Source organism: Plecotus auritus (genome assembly GCF_963455305.1).
Source record: "Plecotus auritus genome assembly, chromosome: 5".
NCBI classification, from domain to species: domain Eukaryota; kingdom Metazoa; phylum Chordata; class Mammalia; order Chiroptera; family Vespertilionidae; genus Plecotus; species Plecotus auritus.
The window spans coordinates 81,350,808-81,363,725 of NC_137776.1; the positions used below are offsets into that span (position 1 = coordinate 81,350,808).

The 12,918-nt window shown below is 40.4% G+C and overlaps 2 protein-coding genes across 2 annotated transcripts in view; one reads left to right on the top strand and one right to left on the bottom strand.

Moving 5' to 3' along the window:
- Positions 1 to 9,847, top strand: part of ZRANB3 (zinc finger RANBP2-type containing 3) — a 273,693-nt gene extending 263,846 nt beyond the window's left edge. The window contains exons 18-21 of the mRNA XM_080670095.1: positions 2,344 to 2,454; positions 3,459 to 3,867; positions 7,017 to 7,148; positions 9,052 to 9,847. Of these exons, the coding sequence (XP_080526221.1) occupies positions 2,344 to 2,454; positions 3,459 to 3,867; positions 7,017 to 7,148; positions 9,052 to 9,150 (751 nt within the window). The 3' untranslated portion in view covers positions 9,151 to 9,847. The remainder of the gene's footprint in view (positions 1 to 2,343; positions 2,455 to 3,458; positions 3,868 to 7,016; positions 7,149 to 9,051) is intronic.
- Positions 9,848 to 10,072: 225 nt separating this feature from the next.
- On the bottom strand, positions 10,073 to 10,634 carry LOC308248243 (MICOS complex subunit Mic10-like; the record flags this gene model as incomplete). The annotated part of the gene is made up of 2 exons (XM_080668267.1): positions 10,073 to 10,275; positions 10,565 to 10,634. The coding sequence occupies 2 exons, from the start codon at positions 10,632 to 10,634 to the stop codon at positions 10,073 to 10,075; spliced, it is 273 nt and encodes a 90-aa protein (XP_080524393.1).
- Between the last annotated feature and the right edge of the window lie 2,284 nt (positions 10,635 to 12,918).

Here is a 12,918-nt window from a genome sequence, read left to right on the forward strand (position 1 = left end):
TCATGGTTTCCAAAAATCTGTGCTAAAAACTCTTGTAGGAAAGGTTATTTTTAGTTCCTAAATCTCTGAATAGATTTCTCAGCATCTTTTAAAGTTACTGAATTAGGTTTCTAAGCCTTTAAATATTGAATAATACCTAAGGCAAGACTTAATATTCCCTCGCCCCTCAAAGCTATGAAGCTTTTCAGTTCATTTAGAATCCACTGAAATACTTTAGTGAAGTGTTTTTGTCAAGGGAATAAAATTGTTGAAGAAATGGGGGGTCGGAGGAGTTTACGAACTAAAATTAGAGAATTTTAAAGGAATTCACTATAATTCTTTATTGCTTTAAGAAAGACACATGGTAGAAATGCAAATGTATGAAAAGATAATCACCCTTATGCTTGGAGAAATGCAAACTTAAAGCTATAATGAGATACCTGTCACCATTAACAGGGAGGTTTTATTTTTAAAAATATTTTTATTGATTTTTAGGAAGAGGGAGAGAGAGAGAAACATCAATGTGAGAGTGAAACATCTCTGGGCTGCCTCCTACACTCCCCCTACTTGGGACCTGGGATTGGCCTGCAACCCAGGCATGTGTCCTGACCTGGAATCGAACCAGCAACCTTTTGGTGCAAGAAGTTTTCAAATGACATACCTGGTGCTAGTGGAAGTGTGAGGAAACAGGCACTCTCATTCATTGCTGGTGGGTCTGTATTTGGAACAAACTCAAATGAGAGCAATGTGTCAGAAGCTACCCAAATTTAAAGCACCAAGACTTTGACCTGGCAATTCTACTTCTGGGAATTTATTTTATATCTATTTCATGTGTAGGAAATACCATGTATAGGGATACTTATGACAGCATTGTTTGTGATAGCAGAGACTGGAACAACCAAAATGCCCATTAATCAGAGGCTGGTTAAATACGTGGTTTATCCAAATAATGGAATATTGCAGCCATTTAAAACATAGGGCAACTCTGTGTGTACTGAGGAGAGATCCTGAGATGTATGGTTAGGTAAACAGAGCAAGGTGAAGACTACTGTGTATATGATGCTACCATTTGTTTTTAAAGGGAAAGAGTGTAATGGGGAGTGTCTGCTAGTGAGTTCAGGTTTCTTTTTGAGGTGATAAAAATGTTCTGGACTCAGGTAGTGGTGATGGTTGTACATCTGGTGAATATAGCAAAATGCACTGGATTGTAAAATTTAAAATGTTAAATTTAGTGCTATGAGTTATGTGTCTGTAAAAATACTGAGATAAATAAAATATATAACCTGTATACAGAAAAAAAAAAAAACTATTTCTAAAAGGATTTGTTAAAAACTAGCAGCAGAGGTAGCTTTAGGGAGGTGAAAAGAATGAGAAATACACTATTGCCTGTCTTTTGAATTTTTATATATGTGTAGTATGTATTACCTAATTGAAAATGGATAAAATACTTTATAAGAAGGAAATCTATTCATTGTTAAATATACTTTAACAACATAAAAGCAAATTTCTAAAATTTACCTACAATTGCAGAATTATTCCATTGTGATTTAAGTTTGATTTTGTCAAGCTCCAAAATGAAGTACTCAAAAAATGAAGAAATTTATGTTAGAACTGATTTAAAAAAAAAAAAAAACTATAATAGGTGTTAACTACCAGAAAAACTGGGCCATGCTAATTAGAAGGACTTAATTGGGTAATTGCATGTCACCTTCTTACATTCCCCCATCACCTTTAATTGGAATAACTTTCCTCCTCACTTCCAGCCCCTACACCGTGGTGTAGGAGTGATGGTGCCGTGAATCCCACAGCAAGAGTGGCTTCACTTCAGTGGCAGTTCTGTAAACCTAGATGGGCTGATAATAATGGGAACAACCTTGAGATTAGGGAAGATGTGATGGAACCTGTTTAACTAAAAAGAGAACCACTTTATCTGAAATGCTGGCTGATTCACTATTATAACTGATCAAGGTGATGTGGAACCTTGAAGAGGAGGCCAGGAGAGGGGAAATGCTGTTAGAGATTTCCTGCACTATACATACCTAAGGCTGTCTGTGTGCATGCGCTCCATCATTTCTTATCCCTGCACCCACTCCTTTTTTCCTCTAAGTGAAAATGGGTCCGTAGAACACTGAATGCTTCTTGAATTTCTTAGAAAAATACATCTAATGTGGAAGAAAGAGATGTGTTTCCCACACGTGGTGACCAAAATAAAGGGAGAAAACGTCATCCCCTAACTTTGGCATCACACAACCAATAGACTTGAGTCTCACTTTTTCTCTCCAATTATTGCCTTTGCAAGGAGCAACATGAACAGGAAATGTCTTACCAGGGAGAGAACATCTACCTAACATGTCATTGTTTTAGATACATAACTAAAGAAGATGTTGCTGCAGCCTCAATGGACAAGGTGAAGAATGCCGGGGGCCACATCCGTCTGATCACCAAGGAGGCTGGGCCGCAGGACACTTCTACAAAGTAAGGCCTGTTTACCAGTTGGGCACAGCAGTACTGAGACCACTCCTTTCCACTTTTGCATTCATTTTGTAATTGTGCTTTTCCTTTGTGTGGCCACCTTACACGTTCCAGAGAGCTTTCACAATACAGTAATTCTTCAGTTCTCATAGCAACCCTATGAGGCACATGATGGCCTCATCTTGGAAATTAGAGACAAGAAGGTTATTTTGAGGACCCTGAGACCAGGTAGACCAAGTGAACTGCCCCAGGCCACTAAGGTGCTAGGAGACCTGAGGTCAAATTGGACTCTGCCCCCTGATACTGAGCTCTTTCTTTCCTAAGAAGTTTTCTTCTAATGCTTCTAATAAGCAGCGTAGAAAATAGGCAAACAGCAGTTGTAATACCCATGTAGGACTTTTCAACATAATTGAGTAATACACCTTTTCCTTTTATTCTAACAAATGGAGCACATGTCCTATTATGTTTCATTTCTAATTTTAACTCAGTCAGACTCTGAGTTTGCCTGTAGGAGGCACATGCTTAGCAAGTCTTCGGTTCTCACCCTATGGACACTGTTAGCTACTTGGCTCAGTCACTTTACAGATGTGACTATTTCAAACGGAGCTGGAGGACAGGTCCATGGGAGCCTTGGGAATGGGCTGTGTCCCAGTGAGGTGTGCAACGTTTGGAGAGCTTTAGCTGGGATTTCACATTAGCCAGTCCTGTCCCAGCCTGAAGAGCATTTCTAACTTCTCCAGATGTTTCCAAGTCTGATTGTTTAACTTGATGATATCTAAATTCCCAAGAGATGCAGCACATTAGTATTCAAATTAACTTTTTTAAACACACCATTCTTTCCTGTATTTGGCATGGAGTCAAGAGTGCTGACTGTAGTTTCATTCCACATAGAATCACAGAATCTGTGGGTTCTATGTTTACTGTTTATCAGCATAGAAATCCTGAAGACCATTATATGAAGTTAGGCTTATTTAGACTAGTGTATTTATTAGCTATGTTCTGTTCAGGTCTAGGAAGTGTCTTGAAGATGGAGCCTCTGTCCCACCTCTGACTCCCTGCCTAGCGCAAGCTGGTCTCACTGTGAAGCCTCCTGCATCCAAAGGCTACTTACAAGCTGTGGATAAGGAAGGAAATCCACTTTGCCTCCGCTGTCAGCAGCCCACAGGCCAAACTGAGCAAGAGCACAGAGTGAACGCTTGGGACTCACGGTTTTGCTCTCTGAACTGTCAGGAGGAGTTTTGGATTCGTTCTAATAACAGTTACCTGCGAGCCAAAGTATTTGAAATTGAACACGGTGTGTGTCAGCTGTGTCATCTGAATGCACAAGAACTCTTTTTACGTCTGAGAGACGCTCCTAAAAGTCAGCGGAAGAGTCTTCTGGATGTTACCTGGACCTCCAAGCTCCCTCTAGAACAGGTGAGTCATAATTGTGTGGCAGACAGAAGGCAGCGTTGTACTGAGGGATGGAGACTGACTTGCTCTCCTTTTAACTTTTTATATGGGAAATCTTGAATATATACACAAAAGTAGAGAGAATGATGAGCCCATAACCCATCACCCAATTTTAACAGTTATCGACATTTTTGCCTTAATTTTCATCTGTCCCTTACCTCAGTTCTTTTTTTCTCTTGGAATTATTTTAAAGCAAATTCCAGACAGCACTTCATTTCATCCTTAAATATTTTTGTTATGTATCTCTCATAGATAAAGACTTCCTTCTTTCCCATCCTCCTTCCCTCCCTCTCTTTTTCTGTCTGTCTTGGAAATTTAATCCCATACCCCCAATAACCATTATCACACCCAAAACAATGGTAATTTCTTGATTATAATAAGTCTATGTTTGGTTTCCCACCCAGATTGTCTCAAAAATATCTTTTTGTGGTTGCCTTGTTCAGATTAGATCAAAATATGGCCCACACATGGCATTTAGTCATGCCTCTTATGGTCTCTTTAATCTGTATTGCCCTATTCTTTTTTTTACACCCTTGATTGCTGAGGAAACTGGATCATTTGCCTATAGGATTTACCACATTCTGCATGTGTCTCCCTGTATTCTCATGGTATTATCTGACATGTTTCTCTACCCTCCTGATTTCCAGAATAATGGTTATAAGATATAGAGGCTTAATTAGACTTTCGTTAAATTATTTGGGGAAGAGATCTTAACAGATGATACATTGCATCAAGAAACACCTCTGAGGGCCCTAGCCAGTTTGGCTCAGTGGATAGAGTCTCAGCCAATAGACCAAAGGATCCCGGGTCCGATTCCAAAAAAAAGAAAAAAGAAGAAGCACCTATGGGGAAACCTCATACTGTTTTCCATAGTGGCTGTACCAATTTACACTCCCACCAGCAGTGTACAAGGTATCCTTTTTCTCCACATCGCCAATAAATTAAAAAAAAACAAAAACAACTATGGTCCAGTTGCTCTACTTTTCATGATGTTAATATTGAATGACAAAGGGCAAACAGATAAAATGCAGTTCATTGCAATGAGAAGGAAACATGTTCATCTGTTGTAAAATACGATTTTAGCAGAGCAATTTATGACAAAATATTATCTTTAGACATCAATATTTGCTTTGATTCCCAAAACTCAGTTGGATTTCTAATGCTGTGATCTAATCAGTTCTAAACTTCAAACTAAAGCAAAATGTATAATTTTATAGTGAGCTGAGTTTTTTGTTGTTAATCCTCATATCTTTTTCATTAATTTTTAGAGAGAGTGAAAAGGAGGGAGGGAGGATATCTTTTTCATTAATTTTTAGAGAGAGTGAAAAGGAGGGAGGGAGGGGGAGAGAGAGAGAGAGACAACCATCGATGTGAGAAACACACATTGGTTGGTTGCCTCCTGCACGCGCCCTTCAGGGCCAGGGATTGAACCTGCAACCCAGGTACGTGCCCTTAAACCGGGAATTGAACCCATGACCCTTCAGTGTGCAGGCCGATGCTCTGATCACTGAGCCACCCCAGCCAGGGCAGTGAGTTTAATTTTTTTAAAAATCACTCCTGAGCCACTCTCTGCCCACTAAAATATTGTCAAATCATATATTTTTATTTACCTATTATTGCTGAACTATGACAGAATTCATTAATAAGCATTTCTGCAAATATGAATTCGCATAACTTTGAGAACTAGGGAGATACACTGTTTTTTAAATGGTGTCCTGAGTTCCTGAAATATCCTTTGGTCAACTGGTGAGGGACATATTGCACCCATCCCTGGGTGTCACCGGACTCGTTGCTGTCTGCCGCCTCCATGAGCAGGCTGCCAGGAGACACACGTGGCAGGACTTGCGGACATCCTGGAAGCGGCCTGTCCACAAAGTAGCGTAGTGACACGCAAAACAAAAGTGCTCAGAGGACAGGGAGCACCACAGCCTCAGTTCTGGGAGGACCACTCAGAGAGGGGTGACTCTTTCGACAGGTGAATTTAGGATGTTGAAGATGTTCCCACATGATTTGCCAATTACTAGGGAGAATAAACACCTTCTAGACTGTAGAGTCTGTCAGAGTAGAGACTGTTCAGAGCAAAAGAATCGGTTACAAAAGGCAGAACCAAAATGGATCTTTTTCCTAAGAATGCGCCATTTGCTCGATGCCTCAGACTTCTATTTGTAGTTGCTCCCACAGTGCCAGCCACAGCTGGACAAAGCTTGCCGCTCCAACTCGCTGCCACTTGGGGTGCCTCTCAGGGGCACTGCTGACTGGGACCTGTGCCCACACAGGTCTGCAGCTTTTCTTAAAAGTGCTTTAGAACTGCAACACAGGTTCCCATGGCTGGCAGCCAGGAAGTTGATTACAACTTCTTCCTTGTTCAAGACCGAGAAAATAAAAACAACCTTCACACTGATCTTTGTGATATTTAAACAACTGCACAGCTATGCTGTGAGCTGGTTTTACTACCTTAGGTAAAATCTTAAAATACATCCCGTTTGAATGTAGGTCATCATTGTTTAAATATTAAGTGTGTGTATGTGGACTGGCCTAAATCATCCCTGCTTTAAGTGGACATATTTGTTTATTCAAAATATGGAACTTATAGAGGTTGTTCTAGAAATATACCAGTCCCTGTAAACTAGCAGATTCCCAGGTGACTAGCATGGGAGTTCCAGGTTATAGCTATTAATATTAAACTGTCATTGGTATAGTAATAAATGCATTTAGGTTAACAATTAAAGATTGTTTAAGTCAGTAGTAATATTCAGAAGTTTTAAGTTTTTAATCTGTTCTTAATCTTTTCTGTTTTGTTTTAGTGACTGTATAAACTAGCTCAAAAGTGAAAAAACAACTAGTTTTTCCCAGTCTGTCAGGAGTCTTGGTATTTCTACTTGCTTTTAATTTTTTCTCAAAATGGGTTAGGTAAGGGAAAAAGAACTTTTTCAGAAACATTTTATTGTTTTCAAATTGCTAACCTAGAGGCTTTTTCCTATTCACAAAAGCTATAAAGAGCCACCCTAATGTATTTTTCCCTGATTCTGCTGTGTAAACATGATCGCATAATGCAAAACTCACAGTTCCCGCAGTGTATATACAAAAGTGCTGATCCTAGGTTCTGGTTGCAGCTTAACGAAATGGTCAGAGCCCCCGGGGAAGGGCACTTCTGGCAGGTGGACCACATCCGGCCGGTGTTCGGAGGAGGAGGACAGTGCTCCCTGGACAACCTACAGACTCTCTGCACAGTCTGTCACAGAGAGGTCAGTGCACTCTCCGCTCATCCCACTCCGTCCCAGGCATCAGAGTGACTTCGTGCATGCAGGCGTGGAAGAGGACTGGTGAATCTACGTCCTGGGCTGGGATCCAAGATACATTTTATTTTTTTCATCACCTAACACTTGTGTTTCCTCTCGAGGCCTAGGTCTCAGTCACAGATGGGAGAGAAGCTGCTTGCCTTCTGATTCATCCCAGGACCCGGAAATTTCCCCACCGCCTAGCAGAAAAGAAATACAATGTAGTTTGCATAGTCTTGAAGAGACCCAGACCTTCAAACTAAAGTTTGGTGAATTGGGGCAGTGACATATGTTTGCATGTGCAGCTAAGGATGTCCTGAAATGTCTAAGAACTTTAATAAATTATCTCTAGGACCAACTCAGTTCAACATGCAAACATTGTACTCTTGGCCAAAGTGTAAAACCTGTTAACCTTGGCACATCTTTGAGCAATTAATTACTTGTTGCTGAAAACGAGAGGGGGAAAATGACACAGTATTTGTTTATCAACTAGGATGAATTTTTAACAGGCAGTCAGCAAAAGGAAGTCAGGCCTACCTGTTGAGATAAACTTAGAAAGAAACATTTATTATGTACGCAACTTTGCATCTGACTTATTTTTTCCCTTTGGCAGATTTAAGCATTTTCTCACATTCCCATGATAAGCATTCATAATGTTATTGTCTTAAAATGGCTACATATGATTCTGTTGAATAGATCTCTACCGTAGTGTATTTAGCCCTTCCTATACTAATGCACATTGAAGAGTTTTACATTCTTTTTTGTTCTTATACATATTGTTGCCACGCACTTTATTTTTTTATGTTTTGAGGTCATTCCTTAAGATAGATTCTCAGATCTAAAATATCACTGAGTCACGTGTTTGGATATTTTTGAGGCTGATGTTTTTATCTCCAAGCTGTTGTCCCAAAGGTTATACTGTTAGGCCCCTCCCAGCCCGTCAGGGAAGAGAGTGCCCATCTGACTGCATGGATTGTGCCCGTGCGGTGGGGGAAGTAGCCTGCCCCGAGTTTGTTTACTAAAGATCCTGATGGTTTTTAAAATACTAATCAATTGTATTTACAGCTTTGAGATCTGTTCAGATCCTTTGACAATGTTCATATTATATGAGCATTTTCTTAGTCTTTTAATGTTTTAGAGTCCTGTCTTCAGAAACATAACTTTTACATAAATGGGGATTGTTCTGTTTGTTCTTCATTTGAACCCTCTTTGCTTTCCACACCCTTCCACCTGGGTCACTTCACATGTGCATGGACTCCAATGGGGAGGGGGGAAGTCGTCCGATTTCTCCACTGTGCAAATTAGTAGCACATTTAAGACTAATAAGAGAATTAAGATACAGCAAAGTAAAATGCTGCCCCTTCTGTGGTCACTTTTTCGGGTTCTCACGAAAAGTCTTATTTGCGGGACTGGCAAAAGAATCCATTTCTTGTCTATCCCATTTTGTTTTCCGCATTGGTTTGGCTGCTGGGGTGGGAATTCTAGAGAAGATGAAGGGGCAGGCCTTGTGCACACTGCACTCTGGGAAATCCCAAGATGGCCTAAAACTCCCACTTGGATGAGGAGAATCATGGCCTCCTCCCCAAGACCCCAAGGTAGGGATGCACGGATCTCACTGGGTAGCATCCCCCCAAACTCTGTGTTTTCTCCTCAGCACCTGGTCCTAAGTGAACCGCGGACCTTGGCACTCAGCAGAGCTGCTTGGGTTCGCTGCTTGTAGTTTGGTGATGCCCCAAATGGCAAAACACTGGGAGTGGGTGTGGCAGTCATGTAGGTATTTCCAGACTAACAGAATACAAAGAGTTTTTGAGTTTCTGTAGCCAGTACTTTTCTCCCCACATGTGAACACATTCATGTTTTTAACTTTTAGAGAACTGCCAGGCAAGCCAAGGAAAGAAGCCAGGTGAGGAGACAGTCTCTGGCGGCAAAGCATGGATCCGACATCACGCGGTTCTTGGTGAAGAAATGAAGTTTAACAAACTTTGAATGGATGACAGATGGCTTACATGTGGAGGAATTTAACTCATTTTTTTCATGTTTGTCTAATATTTTAAAAGTGAAATTTTTCAGAAAGTCAAGAATTCAACTTCCCTTTTCATATTAAATGCTTTTAGCGTTCAATACCTTTTTAAAGAACCTAACAGAAATCCTGAGATTCAGTACTATTTCTGTGACCTTGATTTCATGCAGACTCTCAATTGTGTTTCAGTAAGGTTTTGTTAAGCTCTAATTTCCTACTGCTACCTTAATCATGGTGTTATGCATGGGTTGTACTTAAAAAATATATTCTCATTACTTGCAAAATACTGCTGGATTGGGATTGTTTCAGGACTGCTGAGCGTATAGAATGGGGCATGGCAAGACCATAGGGGAAGTTTTGGGAGCAAATCCTCATTATTCAGGAATCCTGGGCAAAGCGTGACCAGCCTGCTTAGTATGCAAGAGAGACTCGTGTTCACTAAATGCCTCCAAAATGGGCTTGGGGTACACGTTTTGAGTGTTTTCTTTTTTATTTCTTAGCCAGTTGTCTTTATTAAAATTATGCTTTAAAAAAAACTAATTGGACCTATAGTGTTGGTGGACAAATCAGGGGTTCTGGGTAAAGTAATTGTTAAATGTATTAAAAAACTGAAAAAATAAAGTATAAAATGCCACTTAAACTTCAATTTTCAGTTAGCTGTTTTTTTGTTTTGGGGGTTTGTTTGTGTTTGTTTTTTTGTTTTTTGGGGGGTTTTTTGCCTATTTTTGTTTAATTTATTTCTTTTAAGACCACCTCCTTGCAATTTTCAGAGAGAAACTACAAAACAAGAAACAGACTTGGTTTCAAATACATAAACAGTGTGCTGGCATTTAAAGCACTGCTGGTAACATTGACACAGAAGAATGTCAGCTTACTCCAGGCACTTCAGTATTCCTGAGGAATAAACATGACTTCTCTTCTCCGCCCACTGAGATATTCTCAGGTGTAAGTCACTGCTCTGCTCTTTGACATATTTTCCATGTAGAAGATATGGAGCCTGGAAATCATGCTGACAGTTGGAGTAGGCCATTCCCAATCCCATGCCAGAACCAAAGGCTAGTGGCCACATTCTTCCTTTAAAGAAGGTAAGTGCGCTGAAACCAGTTTGGCTCAGTGGATAGAGCGTCGGCCTGCGGACTGAAAGGTCCCAGGTTCAATTCCGGTCAAGGGCATGTACCTTGGTTGCGGGCACCTCCCCAGTAGAGGGGGTGTGCAGGAGGCAGCTGATCGATGTTTCTCTCTCATCGATGTTTCTAACTCTCTATCCCTCTCCCTTCCTCTCTGTAAAAAATCAATAAAATATATTTTAAAAAAAATAATAAAAATAAAGAAGGTAAGTGAGAAAACAAGTCTTAATCCAAACCAGTAGCTATCTTGACGACTGTATCTGCCAAGCACCGGTCCCGTTTCCTGCTGAGCTCCGAATCCAACATGTTTCCCACCGGAGCTCGGCTTTCCCCAGCCTGGCCCCGCACTCCGACTCCAGTCAAAGCTGGTTTGTCTTCATGCATTAAAGCTAGGCTTACTGTCAAAGCACCTTAGTCCCCCAGTTACCACTTTTTGTTTTTAAAATCCTGTCTTGCACTAACTGGTTTGGCTCAGTGGATAGAGCGTCAGCCTGCGGACTGAAGGGTCCCAGGTTCGATTCTGGTCAGGGGCATGTACCTTGGTTGCGGGCACATCCCCAGTAGGGTGTGTGCAGGAGGCAGCTGATTGATGTTTCTCTCTCATCGATGTTTCTAACTCTCTATCCCTCTCCCTTCCTCTCTGTAAAAATCAATAAAAATATGTTTAAAAAATTTTTAAAAATCCTATCTTATTAAAAGGTACCTATTTTAAAAGGAGTGATGATGATGAAACACTTTATATTAAAGCATGATATGATTGAGATATGTTAAAAAATAAAATGTAATTGATATAAAAAAGTAAAAGGGTGATAATGAAACAAAAGCAGAGCATAGTCCTGTAATATGTCAGAATCATGAAAGCTAAGAGTCGGAACTACACAAAACACAGGTTTGAGGACGAAGTACACAACAAAGACTGTGTATAAATTCTGTATGGATGTGACCTCATCAGTTTGAGACTTTCCAATTTTAATCAGTAGTGGATGTTTCACAATGCAGAGCACTTGTTTTTAGAAAGATTATACACTCATGAATGTTCTTGGTAGAGTTCTCATTAAGTTTATAACTATTTTGCTGTATAAGACCAAATAGTGTTGTTTATTATACAAGTTAGGTTGGGCTTTCTTTGGCCTTTTTTCTGCTTTGCTGGTCAAGCTCTTTGCAGCTTTCTGCCTCATTGCCAGAGTAACCCAGGATTCCTCACGGCTGAGGGCTAAGAAGTCTTCACACTGTTTTTCCTCCAGCAGCGATTGTTTGCAAGTGAGAGTTTGGTGTAAGTAGGTCAGGTTTGAGTGGAGCTTGCTCTTTAGATCAAATTAAGTTGGTAATTCTAGGGAGAACATTCTCAGATGGAGGAATGGGTGATGGTTTCAGGTGAAATGACCCATGAAGGTGGTCTCTCTCTTTGCCAGATTTCAAAATTCCAACTGAAAACACTATGAGAGCATCAAAAAGAATAGAATGCAAATAAATTTAACCATGGAGGTAAAAGATCTGTACACTGAGACTACAAGACTTCAATGAAAGAAATGGAAGAAGACACAAATAAATGGAAAGTATTTTGTTTTCACGGACCTGAATAATTAATATTGTTAAAATATCCATACTACCCAAAGTAATCTACAGATTTCATCCAATCCTTATCAAAATTCCAATGACATTTCTCACAGAAATAGAAAAAAATCCTAAAATTTGTATGAAACTACAAAAGACCCTCAAATAGCCAAAGCAATCTTGAGAAAGAAGAACAAAGCTGGAGACATAATGCCTCCTGCTTTCAAACTGTAGTACAGAGCTATAGTAATCAGACATTATGGTATTGGCATAGAAACTGACACATAAGCTAATGGAACAGACTAGAGAGCCCATCTATAATAATAAAAGCGTAATGTGCTAATTAGACCAGACGTCCTTCTGGATGACTCTGGACAAAGCCGGGCTGTGAGGGAAGCCTGGGTCCTGGATGCCTGCTGGCAGGTGGAAGGAAGCCCGGGTCCCGAGTGCCAGAGGGAAGCCAGTGCCGGCAGCTGGGGGAAGGAAGGCCTACTCTTGCGCGAATTTTGTGCATCGGGCCTCTAGTGCATATATAAGTTTCAACAAACGAGATAAGACTATACAATGGGAAAAGGATAGTCTCTTCAATAAATGGTGTTGGGAAAACTACATAACCACATGCAAAAGAATGAAACTGGATCCATATTTTATACCATATGCATAAATCAACTCAAAATGGACTAAAGACTTGAACATAAGACCTGAAAGCATACAACTCCTAGAAGAAAACAGGGGCAAGCTCCTTGACATCTGCCTTGGCTGCAATTTTTTTGGACCCAATAATAAAAGCAAAAATAGCCCGGCGTGGCTCAGTGGTTGAGCGTCAACCTATGAACCAGGAGGTCACAGTTTGATTCCTGGTCAGGCACATGCCTGGGTCGTGGGCTCAATCCCCAGTGTGTTGCGTGCAGGAGACAGCCAATCAATGATTCTCTTTCATCAGTGATGTTTCTATTTCCCTCTCCCTTTCTCCCTGAAATCAATAAAAATATATTTTTTAAAAAGCAAAAATAAACAAGTGGAACTACATCAAAGT